The sequence below is a fragment of the Hemitrygon akajei genome, chromosome 4, assembly GCF_048418815.1.
Source record: "Hemitrygon akajei chromosome 4, sHemAka1.3, whole genome shotgun sequence".
Taxonomy (NCBI): domain Eukaryota; kingdom Metazoa; phylum Chordata; class Chondrichthyes; order Myliobatiformes; family Dasyatidae; genus Hemitrygon; species Hemitrygon akajei.
Window position 1 is genome coordinate 65,447,546 of NC_133127.1, and position 21,452 is coordinate 65,468,997.

Consider the following 21,452-nt stretch of genomic DNA (forward strand, 5'->3'; position numbering starts at 1 on the left):
TTTATGAAAGCTGATTGGTTTGCAAGTGACCAATGACAGGGGAGCATCGGAAAATGTGAATGAATTTCATCCACCATCATTGCAAACAAGGGTTGCATGAAGACTGTGAACCAACATAGATGACCTTGTGGGAAATACCCAAATTTCTAGAGTGGCACTTAATGTTCCGTTAATGTCTACTGCTGAAAACATACACATTAAAGCAAAATATGAGTAAATTGCTAGACCTATCACTTTCTGAACCATCCAACCACAGTGTTAATTTATGAAAGGAAAACAAAACACAGACAGATGACAGTAATGTATCCCCAACAGTGGCTGATGAGTGTTGCTTCCCTCAGCTCTGCCAGACATGTCTGGACAGCCTGTACTTGAATGGTATCACAGATGTTTTTGATGAAACAGAGACTGAGAAACAGCCACAGACTCAAATAATACAAGGGTAACACTCAACAAAATGCTTCATCAGCACTGCACTCCTGCTGAGCTCACCTGTTGAAAAACGCACATGAAAAAGTGTAGTCCAGAAACGGGATTTATTCACATCTATCTTTTAGAAAGCATAAATCAGTCACAAAGGCAACTTCACACAGTCTGAAGCACAGTAACAGTCCGTTAGTGGAGAAACAGCAGCTGTTGGGAAAGTGGTCTAGCCACCTCCATGCATCATATGCATCCCAAATTACGTCACACAACACATTTCAGCCCTTAAATTTTATTTATTGTCTTATTTATTTATTCAGTAATAAAATGTGGACCAGGCACTTCTGGCCCAATGAGACATGCGCCACCCAGCAACCCTAACCTAATAATGGGACAATTTACAATGACTAATTAACCTACCAACCGGTACGTCTTTGGACTGGGTGATGAAACTGGAGCACGCAGACGAAATCCACATGTCACAGGGAGAATGTAGAATCTCCTTACGGGCGCCGCTGGAATTGCAGTCCAAACTCCAACGCCGTGAGCTGTGTTAGTGTCGCATTAGCCGCTGCGCTACTGTATAAATTGGAGTTTTGGTGGACAACCCATGACCGTTGTTGATCAGTTACAACCAAATCAAGAGCACGGCATGGTACTTCGCTGCTTCCAAATCTATTTAAGGGTGTTGGGAGTTTCAACTAAACAGGCTGAAATCCCTGCAAGTTGCTCAAATCCTTTCCAAAGTTCAGAGTGCCCTTCTCAGCATTCAGCTGCTGTGATGTCCATGCAGTGTGAGCCACAGTAAAGTTACCAATGTTCACTCTCCTTTACTGCGTGGAATCGTATAGCAATGACTCATTGTGCAGGAGGGTCTGCAGGGAGACCTCCCCAACGGGGCTTTCAGAGACATTATGTTCCTGACCCGATCTCCACAAGCCCAGGCTTCCCAAGGCTGTCATGCCAGAGATAGGTGCGACACTTAAGGCAATAGCTTCAGCCACATTCTCATGCTGAAACTAGTCTCTCTGTGGAGGTCAAGGTCCGCTCATCACCGAATGTGCCACGAATTAAATCTCAGGCACTGAAATTTGCCTGCATTTACTTTTCGCAAAGACGGCAGAGCTAACGCCACACAGCTGCAGTGGCACAGGTCCAATGACAACATCCGATGCTTTCCACGTGGAGTCCGCACATATCACAACCTGAAGATAATGGATCCTGGGGCATCTTCAAATGCTTGGCTCCTCACACCAACTGGCTGCTCTACCACAGCTGCTGACTGCCAGTGACACAAGTGCCAGGATCACTGTGAAAAGTGCCAATAGTCTCGTGAAAAAGAGATTCCGGCGTCTGCATCAATCCATTGACTGCTTCTGCAGACAGCAAACTTCATCACCGTTCGCTGCACAACCTGGTACCAAAGGACAAGTGACCTGCAGTTGCATGGCTACAGAAGCAAGATGATATGGAAGGCCACCATCAAAATGTCCCACTAGAAAACCTATCCAAACAGACAATAATGCTGCTTATAAGAGAAATATTTCAATGTTAATTCCAGAAAAACAGATCTTCCCAATTCTCAGCTCCAAACTTCATCAGCTGGAATAATGCACAGTAATTCCTCGGTCCCCCAGTGCAGGACTACCTCACTGAGCGCATCCCTGATCTAATTACTGAAGTTGTTCTGTTTTCAGTGATGGATAGAACTCACTTGTGATTTCATTCAGCAAGTCCAAGTGTAGAGCAAGAAAAGCAGAAACAGACCCTCACAGAAGCAGCACAGTGAAGGGCCCTTTGACCCAGCTGGTCCACGCCAAGATACCCCATCCAAGTTAGTGCCATTTGCCAGTGTGTGGACCACAACCTTCTAAACGTTTTCTGTTGACATGCCTGTCCAGGTTAGTGCAGGCTCTCACACCTGAAGGAAACACCTGGAGCCACGGCTGCCAAGTTCTCCCTCAGGTGCCCAGGGCACATCTTCTGGCCCCCTGGCAGAAGCAACTGCCTTGCTGATATTCCTCTCTCTAGCGACAGGACTAAATCATTCAGAAGGTTTGTAAGTTCCCTTCCCCTCTCTAGGCACTGGTAGCCAAAATACTCTGTGCTGCTGGTGCTGTGAAAGGGAGCCTTTAAGAGCTGGTAGTTTTCTCAGAGAGACACACAACAAGCTGTTGGAAGCTGCGTACAATTGACACTATCCTGTCAAGAGCCACACAGATCCCAGTATGGTGTGCATTGCTGGGTGTAAATTACCATAATACTTCTGGCTGAATGCTCAACTTTTTGCAATGGTTTGGTTTAGCTGTTAACTTAATTTTGCAACACTGACTTACTCCAATAAGAAAGGGTGAATCCAATTTCAAGACGAATAGCCTGATTGGTGAACTTGCTCAGATTGCTTACATTAGAAAAAATATATATCCTTTTGTGCTCAGGTATGACCATAGTCACATTAAAAACTTCCTTACTCAGAGGCTAGAACAGTAAACTTTAAAAACTCAACAGTACTAGAATGGATGCAGTTTCTGGTGTGCTCATTCCCAACCCAACAGTCAGCAAGACATCGTCATGACGAATATTAAAATAGCATCAATTCACCTCCTATTCAGAATACAGTGCAGCCCGAGACATTCCTGGCCATCCAGAGGACTTTGGTTGCAATGAAAAGGTTATGAGGTGCTCATGGTAGGTGCAATTTTCTCACGGGGCATTCCAAGCTGCTTAACTAGCAAATGTACTTATCCAGTGGGTCACTCCTCTGTGACCTCTCTGCTCAGGACAAGTTAGAGCTGCATCAGACCCCAGTTTATAATAGAAAGACATGACGCACGAGAATGCAATGTTAGCATTCACTTCGAAAGGATTAGAATATTAAACCAAGGACACAACGTTGAGATTTCATAAAGCAGCGGTGAAGCTTCACTTGGGAGTATTGTGAGCAGTTTTGGGCCCCTTATCTTAGAAAGGACATGCTAAAACTAGAGGGTACAAAGGAAGTTCAGAAAAATGAACAGCTTGTCAAATGAAGTGTTTGATGGCTCTGGACTTGTATTCATTGGAATTCAGTAGAATGAGGTGACCTAACTGAAATTTATCAAACGGTAAAAGGTCTTGATAGAGTGGCTGTGGAGAGGATGTTCCCCAAGGTAGGAAAATCTAAGACCAGAGGACACAGCCTGAGAATAGAGGCATCCTTTTAGAACAGAAATGAGGAGGAATTTCTTTAGCCAGAGGGTGGTGAATCTGTGGAATTCTTTGCCACAGGCAGCTGTGGAGGCTAAGTCTTTATGTATATTTAAGGCAAAAGTTGATAGCATCTAAAACGGATATAGAAGAAAAACATGAGTTTGCAACGGAGAGGAAAAATGGATCAGCCATGGTGAAATGGCGGAGCCGATTCCATGGACCAAAAGGCTTAATTCTGCTCCTGTCTGCTTCAGAATGACAAGCACTTAAAGGCACCTGCAAAACTCTGCAGGTAAAGAAACAAACAAGACGATGGCAAAGATTAACATTGTATAGGAATGAAAAAAAAAACTGTAAATGCTTGAAATCCAAAATAAAAAAAGTAAAAAGTCCTGGAAACACTCACCGGATGAGGCAGCCTGTCTGGACTGAGAAACAAAGTTAAGGTACGAGGATGAAGAATACTTCATCAGAACCGTGGTGTTCCACAACAAGGGTTACATCCTGAGCACCACAAGCATTCTGACGAAAGATTATGTTGACCCTGGCTATCACAGACACACACTAAAGGTCCTTCTCCTGCTACCGAGACAATGAGAGTTGGACCGAAGAGTTGGGGCTGGGATCTTTACTTGCCAGTGTGAGGTGCGAGGGTAAATTAAATTAAGTTGGTAAATTAGGTTATTATTGTCACTGAGGTACTGTGAAAACCTTAGTTTTGCACGCGGTCAGTGCAGGGTGCAAGGGAAATATCAATAACAGAATTCAGAATAAATTGTTATAGTTCCAGAGAAAACTCCAATGCAGGCAGACAATAAAGCAAAAGGCCATAATGTTGACGGTGAAGTTAAGAGTCCAACCTATTGTACCAGGGATAGTTTAGTAGTCTTGCAACAGCATGATAGAAGCCATCTTTGAGTCTGATGGTATGTGCTTTCAAGTCTTTGTATCTTCTGCCTGATGGGAGGGATGATGAGAGAGCATGTGTGTGTTTGGGGGGGGGGGGGGGGTGTCTTTGATTATACTGTCTGCTTTTCTAGGGTAGCAATAAGTGTAGACAGCCCACGTAGGGAGGCTAGTTTCTGACGTGAATTCCAGGGCATCAGGGAAGAACTCAACAGAGCTAGGGGTATGATGATACAGGCAGCAGTCAGTACTGAGAAATCTAAAGAAAGAAGCTTAGACTACAAGAGATTAACACAGGTAACTAACACAAGAACAGGCTTCAACCCAACCCAATTGTTAAAGATCTGGTTGTCATTCACAATTTTGCAGAAATGATGTCAACTGTGCCTTGTAGACCAGTTGGCATCACAAAACACTTGCCCAATGTCTTTTCAGCTACTGTCATACAGAGAGCAGACCGCAGATCAAAGATCCAGGAGGACTTACATTTGTGCAACATACCTGAGTTTTAATTAAAACTTAATTGCCTAATGGGTAAAAATGTTATTTTTTGGTGCATATGTGTTGTTGTTGAACTTTACTGTAGGTTCAGAAGACTTTGAACTGTTAAATATTCTAGAATAGGAGACACTTGGTATTCCATCATCACAAAACCAGAAGTAGCCAGAGTGTAAACCAAGTTGCAATACCATTCTTGTCTGTTCCTACAAAATAGACTAAGTTTTGCTCAAAGATCACTGCTCAAAAACAGGAAAAATAGAAAAATTTTAACAGTTCAAAATAAAACATATTTCAAATATAATCTCTCAAAAACTATCAGAGGATATAGCAAGAGGCAAATTTAAAAGTAAAAAATGCAACTGGACAGACAATAAGTTTAAGGGAGGTAATAATGTTTGGCATTTATAATCACAAAAGAATGGGTGGTTGAAGGAGGGATATTCATGAAAGGTGAGCCCTTCATCTATCAATTTGGGATAAATTCAAACTGAGCTCTCAGAGATAGCTGTTGTTTCTGTTGCCTTCTTAAAATATTTCTTATTTTCATGGCACCGTGTTTTCCTTATCAATAAGAGTTCCTCAAATTTTACCTCCAAAATAAAACTCATCTCCAGCTCACTTATCTCACCCCAGCTTAAATGATAACTAATCAAATCCCCACTGGCACTCTTGATGGCTACAGATAGTGGCAACAACTTTCCCAAAACTTAAAAACCCATCACCTTGAGGTGAGGCAAGAGAGACTGATCTCAGCTTCCACTCAGTACTCAGTAACATGTGGTACCAAGGATCCAGAGATCAGACAAGACCCTCTATTATGGAGAATAACTGTGCCTTTTTGGTAATCACTCCCCATACACCAGACGTCACTGCACAGGTTCACAGACCCAAAAATCTACAGCCACTTCCATTAATGATTGTGTCTTTGTCAAAAAAAAATCAGAGGTGCGCTGCTTACAAATAATTTCACTCTACAGGCAGTCCCCAGGTTACGAACGAGATCTGTTCCTAAGTCTGTCTTTAAGTCAGATATCTACATAAGTCACAACAGGTACATTTGGTCTTATTTGGTGTCAGCTAGTCAAACGTTTGTCTTAGTATATAGTATATATTTTACCTTTCTATGCAAATAGAACACTTCCTCCTCAATAATAACCTCCCTCCTCAATTTTTTGTCAATGTTTCAGGAAAATCACTCGCAGTTCTTACATCAGCACTTGCTGCTCCACCTTTCACTTTGAACCAACCCCTACTCGCAACAAATTCTTCGTCACAATCGCCTTCACTCGCTGTTCCACCTTTCACTTTGAACCAACCCCTACTCGCAACAAATTCTTCATCACAATCGCCTTCACATGCTGCACGTCATTGAAAAGGCTTCGAGCCTTTCCTTGCACCAAAGTAAGGCTAATAGGCACATTACTCTGATTTTGATTGTCTAACCAAATTATCAATAGCCTTTTAATTTCAATAATTCAACCACTGTGTTGTTTAGTTATAATTGTAGCTTTCATCGGGGCAGGGCCTTTCACATGCTTCATTATTCTCACTTTATCCTTTAAAATTCTTCCGATCATTGACCGACTGTAGCCCAACGCTTTTCCAATGATCGATGGCGTTTCACCTCTTTCCAATCGCTTTATTATTTCTACTGTATTTTCAATCATGATTGTTTACCTTTTCTTTGATGCATCATCAGCACTTGCATCAGATTTACACTTTAGAGGCATGGTTACAAGGTTAAATAAGAAAAATTTAAGCCAATTACGAAGTTACACACTCACAGTGTTAACAGCAACGTGATCTGACTTAACTCAAATTTTTAATATAATAGGCTTTATGGCAATCCGTTCGTAAGTATGAGTTGTCCAAAAGTCAGCCATTTATAACTTGGGGACTGCCTGTGTTCAGCTCCACTTTTAATTCTGACACAATCTGGCACTTGTACCAAGATGAGGACGACATTGCTTGGGAACTCAATAAATGTATCACAAAGTATTCAGTTTTTATTATTTCCAGCAACCAGTGGTGACACAATGGCTCAGCTGGTAGGATGGCTGCCTCATGGTACGAGAGAGACATGGGTTCAATCCCGACTGTGCGGCCTGGATGTCCTCTGAGCTGCATGGGTTTCCTCCGGGTGCTCCAACATCCCAGAGGCACTTGGGTTAACAAGTTAATTGGCCTCTGTAAGTTGCTACGTGTGTGCGTGCTCGCGTGCGGCGTGCGTAAGAATCTGTTGGAGCTGATGAGAATTTCTAAAAGGGAGAATAAGAAATGAGATGAATGTAGATGGGCTCACTGTTGACACAAATTCAGTGTGCCAAAGGGTTTGTTTCTGTGCTGTCTCTCCACGAGTGTAGCTACACGACATAAAACCAGATTACTGTTATCACATGAACCACAGCATCCTGCGGTACCATTGACCAGATGCTCAAACGTACAAGCTACATAAATACTGTGGCCACAAGAGGAAGACTGAGTACTCTGCAGTGAGCAGTTTTCCAAAGAAAATGTTTCCACCGCTTGCAAGATCTATCAGGTGATGATGCATTCCGCTCAGTTGTTTGGATCTGCATAGATGGAACATTAAAGAATCTCAATGACATCAGGAATAAAGCAGTTCACTTGGCTGGTAGACGATGCACCACTTAAAAACAGTGATCCCACCCCCATCACTGTTGCTTAAGCAATCAATCCCTGGTACGCACTGCCTACCAGTACAAAGTTCAAAGCAAATTTATTATCAAAGCACACACACTCACCATACACAACCCTGAGATTCATTTATTTGTGGGCATTCACAGTAAATACAAGAAACACAATAGAATCAGTGACAAACCACACCCAACAGGGCTAACAGCTGATGTGCAAAAGACAACAAACTGCACAAATACGAAGAATAATAAATAATAAACAACAAATATCGAGAACATGAGATGAAAGTGAGTCCATAGGTTGTGAGAACAGTAGTGATGGGATGAGAGAAGTTGAATGAAGCTATCCCCTCTGGTTCAAGAGCCTGGTAGCTGAAGGGTAATAACAGTTCCTGACCCTGGTGGTGTGGGTCCTGAGGCCGCTGCATCCTAATTCGCACTACCTTTGATGTGGCCAAGGACAGTGGTGTCGTACACGGAACTGCACAAACTTTACACAGGCTGCACAGACTGCAGTCTATCACCACATTCTCTCAAAATGCACAATAAAATATTGATCTTGCTAGAAAATCCCACAACACCATAATTAAATTACAAATTTTCACTATGTTACTTAATCTACAGTCTGTGGTCTTTTATGCCAAGTCCTGTTAACAGAAGCAGAGACTTCCCAGTGAAGGGAATCCAAACTCATCGAATTCCCTTATCCCAACCAACAGCTGTACCAGGCATCTTGAGGCTTCAATCTTTACAAAGCACGTCAGAAAACCCCAGGAGAGGAAAAACACATCACCATAAATTCCTGCCACTCTCCACTAGGGTACATTCATCACACACCCAGTTGTAGTCGTTCCATGTAGCAAACTCCTTATGGCCACTATGAGCCCACCATCGCTGCTGTCAACAGGCATTGGCATTTTGAGCAAGGATTTGTCTATTTACCTTCCTTGCACAAAGGGTCACTGACTTATCGGCTGAATAGCCTCCTTCTGTATTGTTAAATAACACAAAATGTGGTTATGGATGTTCGATGAAATAGACAGAAGGAATATTGAGCAAATGGAGTAAGGTACAACAAAAAACATTAACTAAATGGTGCTGCAGGTTCAAGGAGATCCTCTTTGCCTACGAGATACAATACTGGCTGATAGGAGCCTAATTCCAATTAACATCTGCAAAAAGAGTACCATTCTTCAGTTCACGGAAAAGGCTTGGATATAATAATAAAGGATATTATGGACTGCTAATGCACCATCACCATGCAAGTAAGCACTGCTGGTAGGCAAGGTTATTGAAGGGGTGCAATTGCTGAATGCTGCCACTTAGAATGGGCCTTGGCCAGTTTAAGCAAGGCACTATGATGCTAGCAGACAAAACCAACTTGAAGGTACAGAGGAATTAATACAGGTCAAACTGCCTTAGGATTTTTATTACTGCAAACTTTATTTTTTCATCTCTTCAAGATATTGAAACAGTTTATGGTCCTTACACTCTGAAATATCTTGCTTTGTTCCTTCCATGATCTAAGGACCCTCCTACAGTGCTGAAATCAAGGCATATTGTGTAGTCTCCAGCTCAAATTTCATCTCTTCCCAGGACCTTAAAGCAACAGAATCAGTTTAACGCTCAATCCCCACACTTCTGATACCAGCTTTTAAAAATTAAACTTGATGTTATCAGGACACTACTTCTTGACTTGTTTATTTCTCACATGTTCCAATCATGTCATGTGTGGTACACATTTTAAGGCCTGAGGCTCCCCAGAAAGGAAACCCGTCAATACCAAAGGCTGCATGCAACCTTGATGATTCAGAATCACATTGCACTTCACCCACCCTTCATCAGTGACAACATGGCAGTGAAGATGTTGATTACTCAACCTGGGACAACAGGTAATTGAAACAACGCACTGTGTCAGTGCATGGTGACACTAAAGTGGACCACACAATTGAAAAACAATTCATACACATTGATTTATCAAAAAGGAGCTTACAGTTACCAGGACATTTTGGCAGGTAGGAGGCCGCTAAAGATTTTAAGGAAATCATTGCATAAAATCTAGTCTACAGCAGAGTGTCTGAAAGTGAACTTCCTGTTCCCCGTTATGCCCCATATTTTCAACCAAAGTAAAGCAAGACATTTTTATTCTCCTTCCATATATCTGGCATTGTTCAAATCTAACCAACAATTCCAGGACCAACTGAGTTTTGGAAAATCCCAACTAAAACATGCATGATGTCTTCGCCTATTCCTGAACACAATGCCCAACTATATACATCGGAAAATTACCTTAGGTTTTATTACATTTGTGTTACAATATCTGCCTTTAAAAAGTCCAATAGGGTTCTCTTGGTAAATTTAAGCACTTCTGAAGCTACATTCCACTGGAAGGGTCAGCTACAGAAAAGAAAAACACCTTACTCTTATACAGCCGTTACTGTAATAAATCATTCCAAGGCATTTTAAAGAAGCATTGCTCAATCACAGTCTGATACAATGCTATAGGAGGAGACAACAGGACAACCAGCCAATAGCCTGGTCAACAAGGCAGATTTTACTGTGTGTTTTAAAGGAAAAGAGATAGCAAGGTGTAGGAGTTTAGGGAATTCCAGGAGTTCAAGCTTAAGCAACTTAATGGAATTAGAGAATGGCAGAAGGACTGGAAAATGATAGAGATAGTGGCACGTCATAGAATGATATGGAAGCAGGAATGGAAAACTTGGTATTCTTTAATAAGGTCCCTTCCATATTGTTACCGGCCTGCCTCTGTACTGAACTGAGACATTCCACCTCAAGTAAAATGGCCAGCAGCAATCACCTTCCAGTTTAGAACAAAGCTCTTATTAACATGCAAACAATGGAGTATGATGAAGACAGCACAAATCATCTCTGCTCAATGATGTACCTCGCAATTATCCGCCTGCATCTTCATACAATTCCTTCAGTAAATTATGCTTTCTTGCTTACGAACATTTATTTTTCTTCAGTCATATCACATGCACCAGATGAAAAAAGTGTGAGCCTCTATTTCCAGCCAATTTCACTGCCTGCAACAGAGCATGTTGGTCTGATTTAAAGGCTCCAGCTAGTGCCAGTTAAGTGGAATTCAGTAAGGGAAGTGGGGGTGAGAAGCAACATGGTCACTACAGCCACATTCCACAGCATTCCAAGCAACAGGAACTGTTGACTATATTAACAAAAACAACCACTTGTTTGTGCTGGCTGAAATAGTTCACCAACACCCAACTCCCACCCCCACCCACACACCCCGACCAACCATCCTCCCAGCTCCGCCCCACCCACTCGTCACAGCAGAAAACCCTCAGAACAGGGCAGATTAAAAGCTTCCTATTGAAATTAGTCGCATGTCAAATAAAGGCTCTGGGGGAGGGAACCTGAAAAGTACCAAACTCGTCTTTTGTTGTGTGGGTCTGTTCTCCACACTGCTATGTGCCCCTTTAAAAAAAAACACAAAACTATTCACGGGGAAAGAGATTCCTGCATGTCCAGATAAGAAAAAAATTCTGCACAGGGACAAATGTCCAGCATTAGTGCAGGGTCAGTGTCCTCTGAGCACTTGAGAATACTCTACCCAGTAACAGGCCCTAGGGACTACTGTTCTTTTTAGTACGAATTAACTGAATAATTACTTCTAATGAAACAGCCACTTGTCTATTTACTGTTCAGTGCTTGAAAGGTAATTTTCAGTTCAGACTGTGTTTAGTTCTCTTAAGGATACAAGTTTAGTAAATATTTAACGAACACTATACAGAAACCAATTAGGAGCTGTGAGCCTTATCCTTGCATTTGTTAGCGTTTTTAAAGTTTAATTTACAATAAACTGAAGGGAAACTAAATCTATCAGACTTCCATTATGTTTGTTGGTTGTGTTAAGTAAGGTTAGGAAATATAGTAAACTTTTTTTAAAAATGACCAATAGAAGCCTGAGAGAAATCTGAAGGCCAGTACCTCTCAAATTTAGCTTTATCATTACATTCTGACATAGGATAAAGAATATAACTGGCTGATTCAGTCGCAGAGCTATACAGCACAGAAAACGCTCACCAAACCCATTTATACTAATCCCACTTCTCTGCATTAATTCCATATCCATCCATGCCTTACTCATTGAAGTACCTGCTCAGATACCTGTTAAATGTCGTCACTGTTACTGCCTCCACCACCCCTTCTGGCAACTCATTCCAGATACTAACTAATCATTGTGTGAAAACTTTAACTTCCTCCCTCTTACCATAAACCCATGCCCTCTAGTTTAACACTCCTGTACCATGGGAAACAGGCTCTAGCTATGCCTTTCGTAACTTTTACATGCCTCTATCATATAATCTCTCATCCGCCTTTACTCGAAGGAAAACAGTCCTCACCTATCCAGTCTCTCCTTGGAACTCAAGTCCTCCAATCTAAGCAATATCCTTGTGAATCCTTTCAACACACACAAAATACTGGAGGAACTCAGCAGGCCAGGAAACATCTATGGAAAAGGAGGTTTTAGGTTGAGACCCTTCATCAGAACCAATTGGGGTCGAACCAATGACTTAATACAAGTGTAGCAAGACATCTGAGTGAGAGGTGGAGTAAACCTATTCCCCTCCATAGTGCTGCCTGACCTACTGAGTTCCTCCAGCATTTGGTCTGTGTTGCTCAAGAGTTCCAGCATCTGCAGAACCTCGTGTCTGTGAATCTAAATTATTCCGTTAGAAAGCAAGTTGTGGAATATCCCAAGCAATGTTCTGCTGATGACCTCACACCAAACAGAACAGACTACCACACAAAAAAATGGGACTGCATGCTTTTATCCAATAGCTTAAAATACTTCTGGGCCTTGCTAGAGTTGCTTTAAGACAACTGAACATGAAATGTTTAAAAGGGAGTCTCTTGATCACTTGCTCCAATTCCAATGTTAGCTTTACTTATGGTAGCCTATGAAATCAGCTTCTTGGACAATTTACCCTGTAACTGTCAATAGCACAACATGCACATAATGGGAAAAATCATGCAAGGCATTATCAAGGCAGATGATTTCATCTTCACTCCCTTCATCCTATCCCAGGCCTCAGCTTGGCAATGCCGCCCAAAAACGCACAGTAATACAAATGCTGGATATCTGAAATTAAACACAGCAAGGGCAAGAAATACTGAGCGGATCAGACAGTGTCTGCAGCAGGAGCAAGGTAAGTGATGTTTCAGAGAAAGTTCATCGAGCTGAATCATTAACTGCTTCCTCTTCCCTAAAAATCTTGCCTAACTGGCTTGTATCTCCACAACTTGGCCTTTTTTATTTTATAAAGAATAGCTATTCAGGTGAGATTTAGAAGGCTGTCAGTTACTGCCCTCACCCCCGCCGAACACTCACCAGACTCCCCACCCCCAGAAAACCTTGATAAGAGTGGATTCAGTAGGAGGATTAAAATGGGTATAGATCTGACTCCCAATTTGTACTATTCCTCTTCCTGCTGCTAATCCTGTGTTGGAAAAGCATTGGCGCACTGTCAGCACACAAAAGGCTGCTCTTTGTCATGGCAACACAGGTAACAGGGTACGCATGGTCAACAAGAATTCCCACAGTGGCTTCCTCAATCAGTTATCGTATCTTTGTTGACAAGTCGCACACAATTCATGGTGGTGTACCAAGCGCTGAATCAGCCTCACAGCTATTCATCATCAGACATCCACATTATGATTTCGACACAAATTAAATCAAACAATTCTCTTGGTCCTATTTCTGATCCGATCTAGCACATTAAGTGGAGGAACTACCATAACTCTCATTGTTACACAGTGGCATATTTGAGACTCAACCAGGATCACCTCTGCAAGAATCAATGAGCTGCAGATACCAACTATTCAAGCTCATATCCAAAGCACTTTCTGGAATTCTCTATCCAGCAGGATTGTGGAGACTAGATCACTGAAGGTATATAAAGAGCAAATGGGTTTCCTTTTGATAGACTGGGGAATTTAGGACGAGAGAGAGCAGCAAGAGGAGTTGAGGCCTGGAGCAGATCATCCATGATAATTCTGAGTGGCAGGGCTGGTTTGAGGGGCTGAATGGCCTACTCAAGCTCCAATATTCCTGTGTTCAGTTAGTGAAAATTCCTCTGAAAGTGTATGTTCAAAAAAGCAAAAGATTAAACCTATAGTGAATAAAACAGCCACAATGGGACTGTATTACCTGGAACCTCTTGACTAAGAGGCCTTTTCTCAACCTTTCCCTTCTTTGCACAGGGTACATACTGTGTTCTCCAGGAACAGAACAACAGAGGGCTGTTTTAGTTTCATCTACCTCTTAGAATGCTATTCTCAAGTCAATACAATTCGAGGGCTTCTTATGCAGTAGTGTACTTTCAGATTTATCATGTCAGAATGTTCCCATCACCAGTGAAAGAGAAGCAATTAACACAAAGTAAGATTATAATTTCACCATTACATTTTGCCCAAGCCCTGATGATCACACTAGCAGTAGGAAATCATAACTGGAGTTTCCCCTGCAGATCTTCCTGACTGTAGCCATAACTATTGCTAGGACAAGGAATGAAGTGATGTGAAGCAAGATCAGCACTGTGATCTAAATGAACAGAAGCCTCTTCCTATGTACATGGTACAATGATTCTGTTGATGTCCCATCAAAACTCTGCTAACTGATTGAGAAAGCAGTTCAGAGAAAATTCCTCAAAGCATCTGCTCACAGTATGGGCAACTGGGTGAGGAGAATTTTCAAGCAAACAAGCTCACTATAACCAAAGGCCACACTAGGATCACTTTGACTGGGATCAGAGAGCACACCATCACCCAGGCTGAGAAAACTGTTACAGCAAACTGTGCTCTTAAAAGAGTGGGAACATGAAATACTTCAGCTCCTCGAACTTGTTCCTGTTCCTCGTGGTCGAATTGAGAGTGGGAGTTCATGACTGTCTCAGACTGTTGGCTAAATGGCTATCAAAGCCCATAGATGAAGAACAGGGTGTAAAGAAAAAACAATCTGGTAGAAAAACTCAGTCAGCCAAACAGCATATGTCAAAGATATGGTTGATGTTTTAGGTTTGGACACAACCCAAAATGTCAGCCATACATGTGCTTCCAATGCTGCTTGATCCACTGAGTTCCTCAGCCAATTGCCAGCACCTATAGTATCTGTCAAAGTTTCAGTTACTGAGAGAGGTCAGCCACTCACTGAACTTTGTGGAAGACATGTGATTTGTTTCCTAGGCCAGTTGCCACTACTCTCAATATTCCCTCTCAGCTTTGCGGTCTGGAAGGCTAACTAAACAACTACTGCACTGGAGGTCACAAGAGGTTCTGTAGATGCTGGAAATCTTGAGCAACACACACACAAAATGCTGGGGGAGCTCAGCATCTATGGAGGGAAATGAACAGTCGACATTTCAGATTGAGGCCTTTCTGCAGGGCTGGAATACATAGTTATTTCCTAGTTTCTACCCAATGATCCTCTGCTCAGATGCAGAATGGAGGGATCAGGTATCCACATGACATTGACAGATATGCGACTGAAAGCTCTCAGTGTCGAGATGAGCTCAATAACCCTGACTCCAGAGTTACACAGCACTGACAAAGATTCCAATACTTTCTGTCAAAAGCAGAAGAACAAGAGTGTGTTTAACCAAGAGGCTGGGTTTCACCTTTTAATCAACTACGGGCTTCAAATTCAAAGTTAAAAGCCAAAGTTGAGTTTCTGCTCAAGTACAAATATGCACATATGAAAAAACAGTTGTAAAGTATAATGGAACAGGATTTAAAAACCATGAAATTCTGCACTTGTTTAATTTTTATTTCAGACGTGGAAGATAGTGAAACTAGGTGTAAAATCCATTGGCAAGATCACTGCCAATTCCATGGACTCCCCTCCAGCAGGTGACAGCTATCTTCCTTAGAATCTTGACAGAATACTGAAATACCTACACGTATTTTGTTTAAAGTCCCTTGCTTCAAAGAACCCCTCACCTTCCCAGCCTTTGCCCGTGTACTTTGTTTAATGCACCAACTCATACTGGGGAACTCAAAGGAAGACAGATACCAGGACACTGCCTGATCTGTGCATGGTCAGCAAATGCCATCCAAGGACCGAGACAGTGAGTGACAGTGAACTATGCAACTGGGAAGGGAAAGTTATGTTGGGGTAAAAGGTGCAAGCTATTTTCTATCTTGCCCTTCCAATAATGACGGATTTTGAGTCTTCTCCCCTTTTCCCATTCCTACCAGAACAAATCTGCTCTTCATTTTTATGGACACACACACACACACACACACACACACACACACACACACACACACACACACACACACACACACACACACACACACACACACACACACACACACACACTTCTTTGTCATGGTAAGGAAACAAAACTACTTGGACCCAGGGATCACATGATCACATATCTCAGTTGATGCATTTATCTGGGAGTCAGATATGTCCACATAGACGGCTGCCCTAACCAATTTTAGTGTAAATAAAAATAACACTATATTCCCTTGTATCTGCTCAAGGAGAGGTGTACACTTTTCAATGGAAGAAGGCAAGCCTAGCAGTGTGCATCTCACAATAGCTAAAGGTAATTAAATTCAGAACTGCAATGTACATTGAAATTGGAAAAATATCTGTATATTGGGTGAATACAGGCCTTAATATGCAACATGAGGTATACAAAAATGTGAAAGTTTATTAGGAGTAGGCAAATTCACTGGCAGTGTAAGTCCATAAATCATGAAATCCAGTGCCGTATTGAGCCCAGTGACACTTCCCACAGCCTTGATAAAGCAGCAATCATAATCAAAGCTAGCCACCCCAGTCATTCTCTCCCAACCCCCGGTCAGACAGATGATACAAAACCACGTCCAAGGATAGGCTCTATCACAATTTTATACGACACTTGAGCAGATCTCTTGTACGACAAAGATGAACTAAATATCTCTCAACCTTCCTTGTGGTGGCCTTTGCACCTTAGCATTTAACTGCATATGGCACTTTCTCTGTAACAGGAACTGTAACCCCATATTCTGTGTTGTTATTGCCTTCCACTTTGTACTACCTCAATGTATTAACTCTATGGTTCGTAATGGTCTTTTTGGACAAAAAGCAAAACAAATTTTTCAATGTATCTTGGGACATGTGACAATAATAAACCAATTACCAGCTGCACTTGAAAATATTCAAATCCCGATTTCACAACCATATGAAAGTGGACCTACCCACCAATTGAAAACACATTCTACTACTAGTTAAGTGAAAGGAACTGAATGAACTCACACAACTGCTATATCAATGTAATCACAATGAACTAGCTGCTAGCAATACCTTCTTTTCCGACAATGTGCTTTACACTTGCCTCCCTCCACAGTCACAAATTGAAAGGGTCAAATTTTCATCCTGACAAAAGGATCATTCTTCTCCCCACCCAAAGAAAGTTAGGAGGATTTGAGTCACTGTCTAAAGATCTACAACTGGAACTTGCTGTTCCTTTTAACACTATTTCAGCAGTGCAGTTTGACTGTCAGTGGTTTTGGTTTCACATTTCCAGCATTCATTCATGTTCTGTAACAGTTATTAATTTCTCAGCTCATTTACTGAAAAAAAACTCCTTCTGTGAAATTGCTTATGATTGTCTCCCAACTGCCAATCCTTTAGCTAACTTCCTATTTATCATATCTTGTTCAAATAACTCTGGTTTGCAAGCCTGTGCTCCAGCAAACCTTCGCTCCTTCCCATCCTCACTAGTAACCACTGGTCTCGTTCCATTTCTCTTCCCTAAATGGATGTAAGCTTACTATGGCTCTTATAGAAATAGCTTTGCTGATCACTTCCAGGCCATGGAGTTTAATATTCCTACTGTAGCTTGGGCTCTTTTCATCTACTCTGACATGAAACCCCTACCAACTTCTCCACTCTCATCTCTACGAAGAGTTGCAACCAATGCAAGGATTTGTCTGTCATTAAAAACCATTAGCCTAGCTGTATTTGTTGACTTATCTCCTTCATGATGAAACTCTGCCAACTAGGCCCATCCATACAATAGCTCAACACATTTCCTGATAGTTTCTCTCCTCCAGTTCCTCCAAACACATCTCATCCAAAATGTCTACCTTTTTCCCCCTTGGCCCATCCCAATGTACACGTAATCAAGCCATTTCCTGCCTTCCATCTTAAATAGATATCACGCATTGATAACTCGTGCCAGATACCGTTCTCCCTTTCAAACCTACCATAACCATCACTTCCTCAATAAACCCCCATGTGCAATCACCCCACAGCCAACATTTTCTTAACCAAGATTCTGGAATGTGTTCATCCCTGCAGTTTTATGCTCCTCCCTCCTGTGAATCTTCTCGTAACGTCTGTTCATTCCCACAGCTCCAAAGCACCAGTATCTAAAATCACTAATGATAATCTTCATGACTGCAAAGAATTATTCTTCACCAAAGTGTTTGATCTCTTTGCAACCTTTACACATCCAACCTCTCCAGTCCAAACATCTTCTCACCACCATTCAGCCCAACTGCTGAAACTGTCCCTTGTACTTCAATGTACTGACACTACATCAGAGGATATAGCAGGGTCAAAAGTAGCTGCAGGACTAAAGGTGTGCCTTTTTGTCAAAGGTTCCATTGTTTGAATAAGATTTTAATCAAGGGTTTTGAGTAACTGCTCAATAGTTCCAAATGATACTGGGATATATTCTGGTGACCTTTCCTCACAACCACCACCAGAGCATTGTAAATTGTCCCATGATTATAATAGGGTTAAAATGGGGTTGTCAGAAGTTTCCGTGTAGTGTGGCTTGAAGAACTATTCCACACAGTATCTTTAAATAAATAAATATTACCGAGTCACTTGTCTCATTGCCATTTGTAAGACCACACTACTGAATACCATATTTGTCCTTAAACTATCAACTCTACATCAAACGTATTGGTTGTGAAATGCTTTGCCGTTGCCTGATAATGTTAAAGACACTACATTAAAAGGCAAGTTCTTTTAACGTGTCACAGCATTTCAGCCAGTACTGTGTTGTCTGCATCCTGACCCACACCAAACTCACTCACTCCTGTCCTTGCCAAACTGCACCAGCAACGTGTCCCATACCGTAGAACTTCCCCTCCAAACCTCGACAGCGTCCTCCTGCCGTGCCACTGGGGCCATCGCCAACATCGCTCTCCCGAAACCTTAATGCCCATCTCTCACACACTGCAATTCCCCAGTCCAGTGGAATCCCTTCCCTCAACCTCTCCAGCGCAAACACGTTCTCGACCATGTCATTTCCAGATCTTTTCCTCCCCACGTCTCTTATTTTATATCTACACAATCAAGCTAGACTGGGATAGGTTTCTGTGAATATCATGCATATGCAAATATATACAGACGTACACAATTGAAACATTCTTAATTGTTGTAAATATTAACAATATCCAAGCAGACAACACACAACCGAGAGACCTAGAGCTCGCTAGCTGCCTGCCGGATCGATCTCGATCTCTCTCTGGAGTACGGATCTTTCAGCACTTCCTCCCCTCCTCCGTCCATCAACCACGTCCCACCCACCTCTTTAAATACAAATCGCAGATCAACTCCCCTTTTACTGAGGCAGGAAACCATAGTAGATTGGAGCGTTCCGTTCGCAGAACGGGTAAAACAGCAAGGATCGAGAGGTTATAAAAATAAGAAAAATAATGTTTGTGTATGGGGGGTGAACATTTGAAGGGGGTAGGGGCAAAGTTTTTCACTTTGTTGTTTCACAAGTCGCTACACTTCGGGTTTCCTGTTTCAAAGATGAGTGCAATGTTGAAAGAGATGCGTTCTTAAGAAAACCATCCAGTAGAGAAAGCGAAAGACAATCTCGTTACAATGGCATCGAGAGCCGAACCGGACTTGCACAATTCCTAATGTCAGGTAGCCCTAAATCAAATGTCAGGTGACTTAATTATTTTGACTGCAGCCCACTGCAAATGCTCCTACAAGTTTTATGACTCTAAGGTTTCCAATTTTCACAACATTAAATCAAGTTTGTAACTCCTGAAGCTCGTTCAACCCTCAAAAATAATTTGTTTTACAAAATGGACAATTCCTCGTTATAACAGGTAAGGGTACCTTCTCCCCAGCGCTCCCTTGGATTTTTCCAAGCAGACAATAACACCCTCTCGCCCCACAGATGACCAATAGCAGAGGAGTCTGCCTGGACCTTTAAACGCGGAGATACAGGCAGGCAGACTTGGGAAAGTTTGGTCTTACCGCGATCAGAGTGTTGGTCCTCTGATCTGCGACCGCCGGTAAGGCGGCCAGGGCGGAAGGAGGTTCGGGCTCGCAGAGTTTGCTTCTGTAAGCTCCGTCCTGTTTGTTCTTGCCCGTTTTCTTCGCTTTGAGCTCCAGGCACCTCTGGTGGAGCGTCAAGGTCTCCTGGCGGTCCAGTTCAATCTGTTGAGCCTGGGCTTGCTGGCGCCTCACCTCGCAGTTGTTGTGGTGCTTTCTGAAGCCCTCAATCCGCTGCCGGAGCCTCTGCACCACGGTGCTGTGCTTGGGGATACCGCCGCTGGTGTTACCGGCGATCGAAGAGCCGTTGCCATTTGCAGCCGCGGGGGCCACGAAATCCCCCATCCTTTGCAAAAGCGATTATCCAGGGCAACTTGTCGCTCTGTCTCTAGGTGTGTGAGTGTGCGTGTGAGATCTTCCCAATAGCCGGCAAAATATAAACACACATATATACACACACAGAGAAGCGAAGAAAATTGCACAGGACACCCGAGCGACGGTTTTATGCTGGTTTGCCTTCGGAAATAAATAAAGCAACAGAAAACAAACAAAAAAAGGTTGTGATAACTAACTCATTGCAACCCAGCGCCTTACAGAGTTCAGCACAGTATTAAGCTGCGTGAAACGTTCCTTTTTCTTAGATATATTCCAATGTTTCTTCATCAACTCCACTGAAAGATCCGATTCTGAGCGATCATCATGCAACAACGAATCGTGCAAGCTTTTCTCTTTTTTTGCTGCTTTTTCAAAGAAAGTTTTTTCGAGCTGTTTACATTTGTCCTGTGTTTGAAGAAGCGGATCTACGCTTGCAGACGTCCCGCGGCATTCAAGCTTAAAATGCTGGCGTTTTACATGGGGGAGAACATCCTCAATGGGATCGCGAAAGTCGGACGGAACAGCGAGCAGCTGCTTGCTACTGCCACCGCCGCCACCACCATCACCTTCACCATGCCAGCGCATTGATCTGGGACAATCACACAGTAAACATCAGCCAGAGGCCGTGAGCAGACCCAGGGGTGGCAAGCAATACGCGCCACAGAGCCCAGCTCAACTTCGGATCAGGACTTCAACAAGGGGCGGGGAGGAGGCAACGTTAAGCCTATAAAAAAAACCCGAGACAGATTCACAGTATAGGATTAGGACTAATACACCTAATCGGCAAGAGTCTCCGAGATGGAGCCATGAAATCAAGATTTATGCAAACAGTGCATTTCCAGAGAAAAACACAGGGGCAGAAGAACGATACAGACACATGGCCAGTGAACCCAGCTAGAAGAAACTGAAATCCCAGAATCACAATTAATGCAAATTACACAGGGCCAGAAAGAAATCCAGACACAGAGCTCAAGACATGGAGTAAGGACTCATACACTCAATCAGAAATCCAGGGACAGAATTTCAACACTGCATCGGGACAACAGAGGGAAAGAATTAAATTCTGGAGTTAAATTCCCTATCTCAAACCAGGGCTCGTTAAAATAAAGGGGCAGACA

The 21,452-nt window shown here is 42.5% G+C and overlaps 1 protein-coding gene across 2 annotated transcripts in view; it reads right to left on the bottom strand.

The window, feature by feature from the left end:
* Positions 1 to 21,452, bottom strand: part of maml3 (mastermind-like transcriptional coactivator 3) — a 493,444-nt gene that overhangs the window by 439,248 nt on the left and 32,744 nt on the right. Inside the window, exon 1 of one of the 2 annotated variants that reach the window (XM_073042729.1) lies at positions 19,942 to 20,975. The exons of the other annotated variant lie outside the window; for it this stretch is intronic. Coding sequence (XP_072898830.1) covers positions 19,942 to 20,304 — 363 coding nt within the window. The 5' untranslated portion in view covers positions 20,305 to 20,975. Of the gene's footprint in view, positions 1 to 19,941; positions 20,976 to 21,452 lie in introns of those variants that run through there. 2 annotated transcript variants of the gene reach the window in all.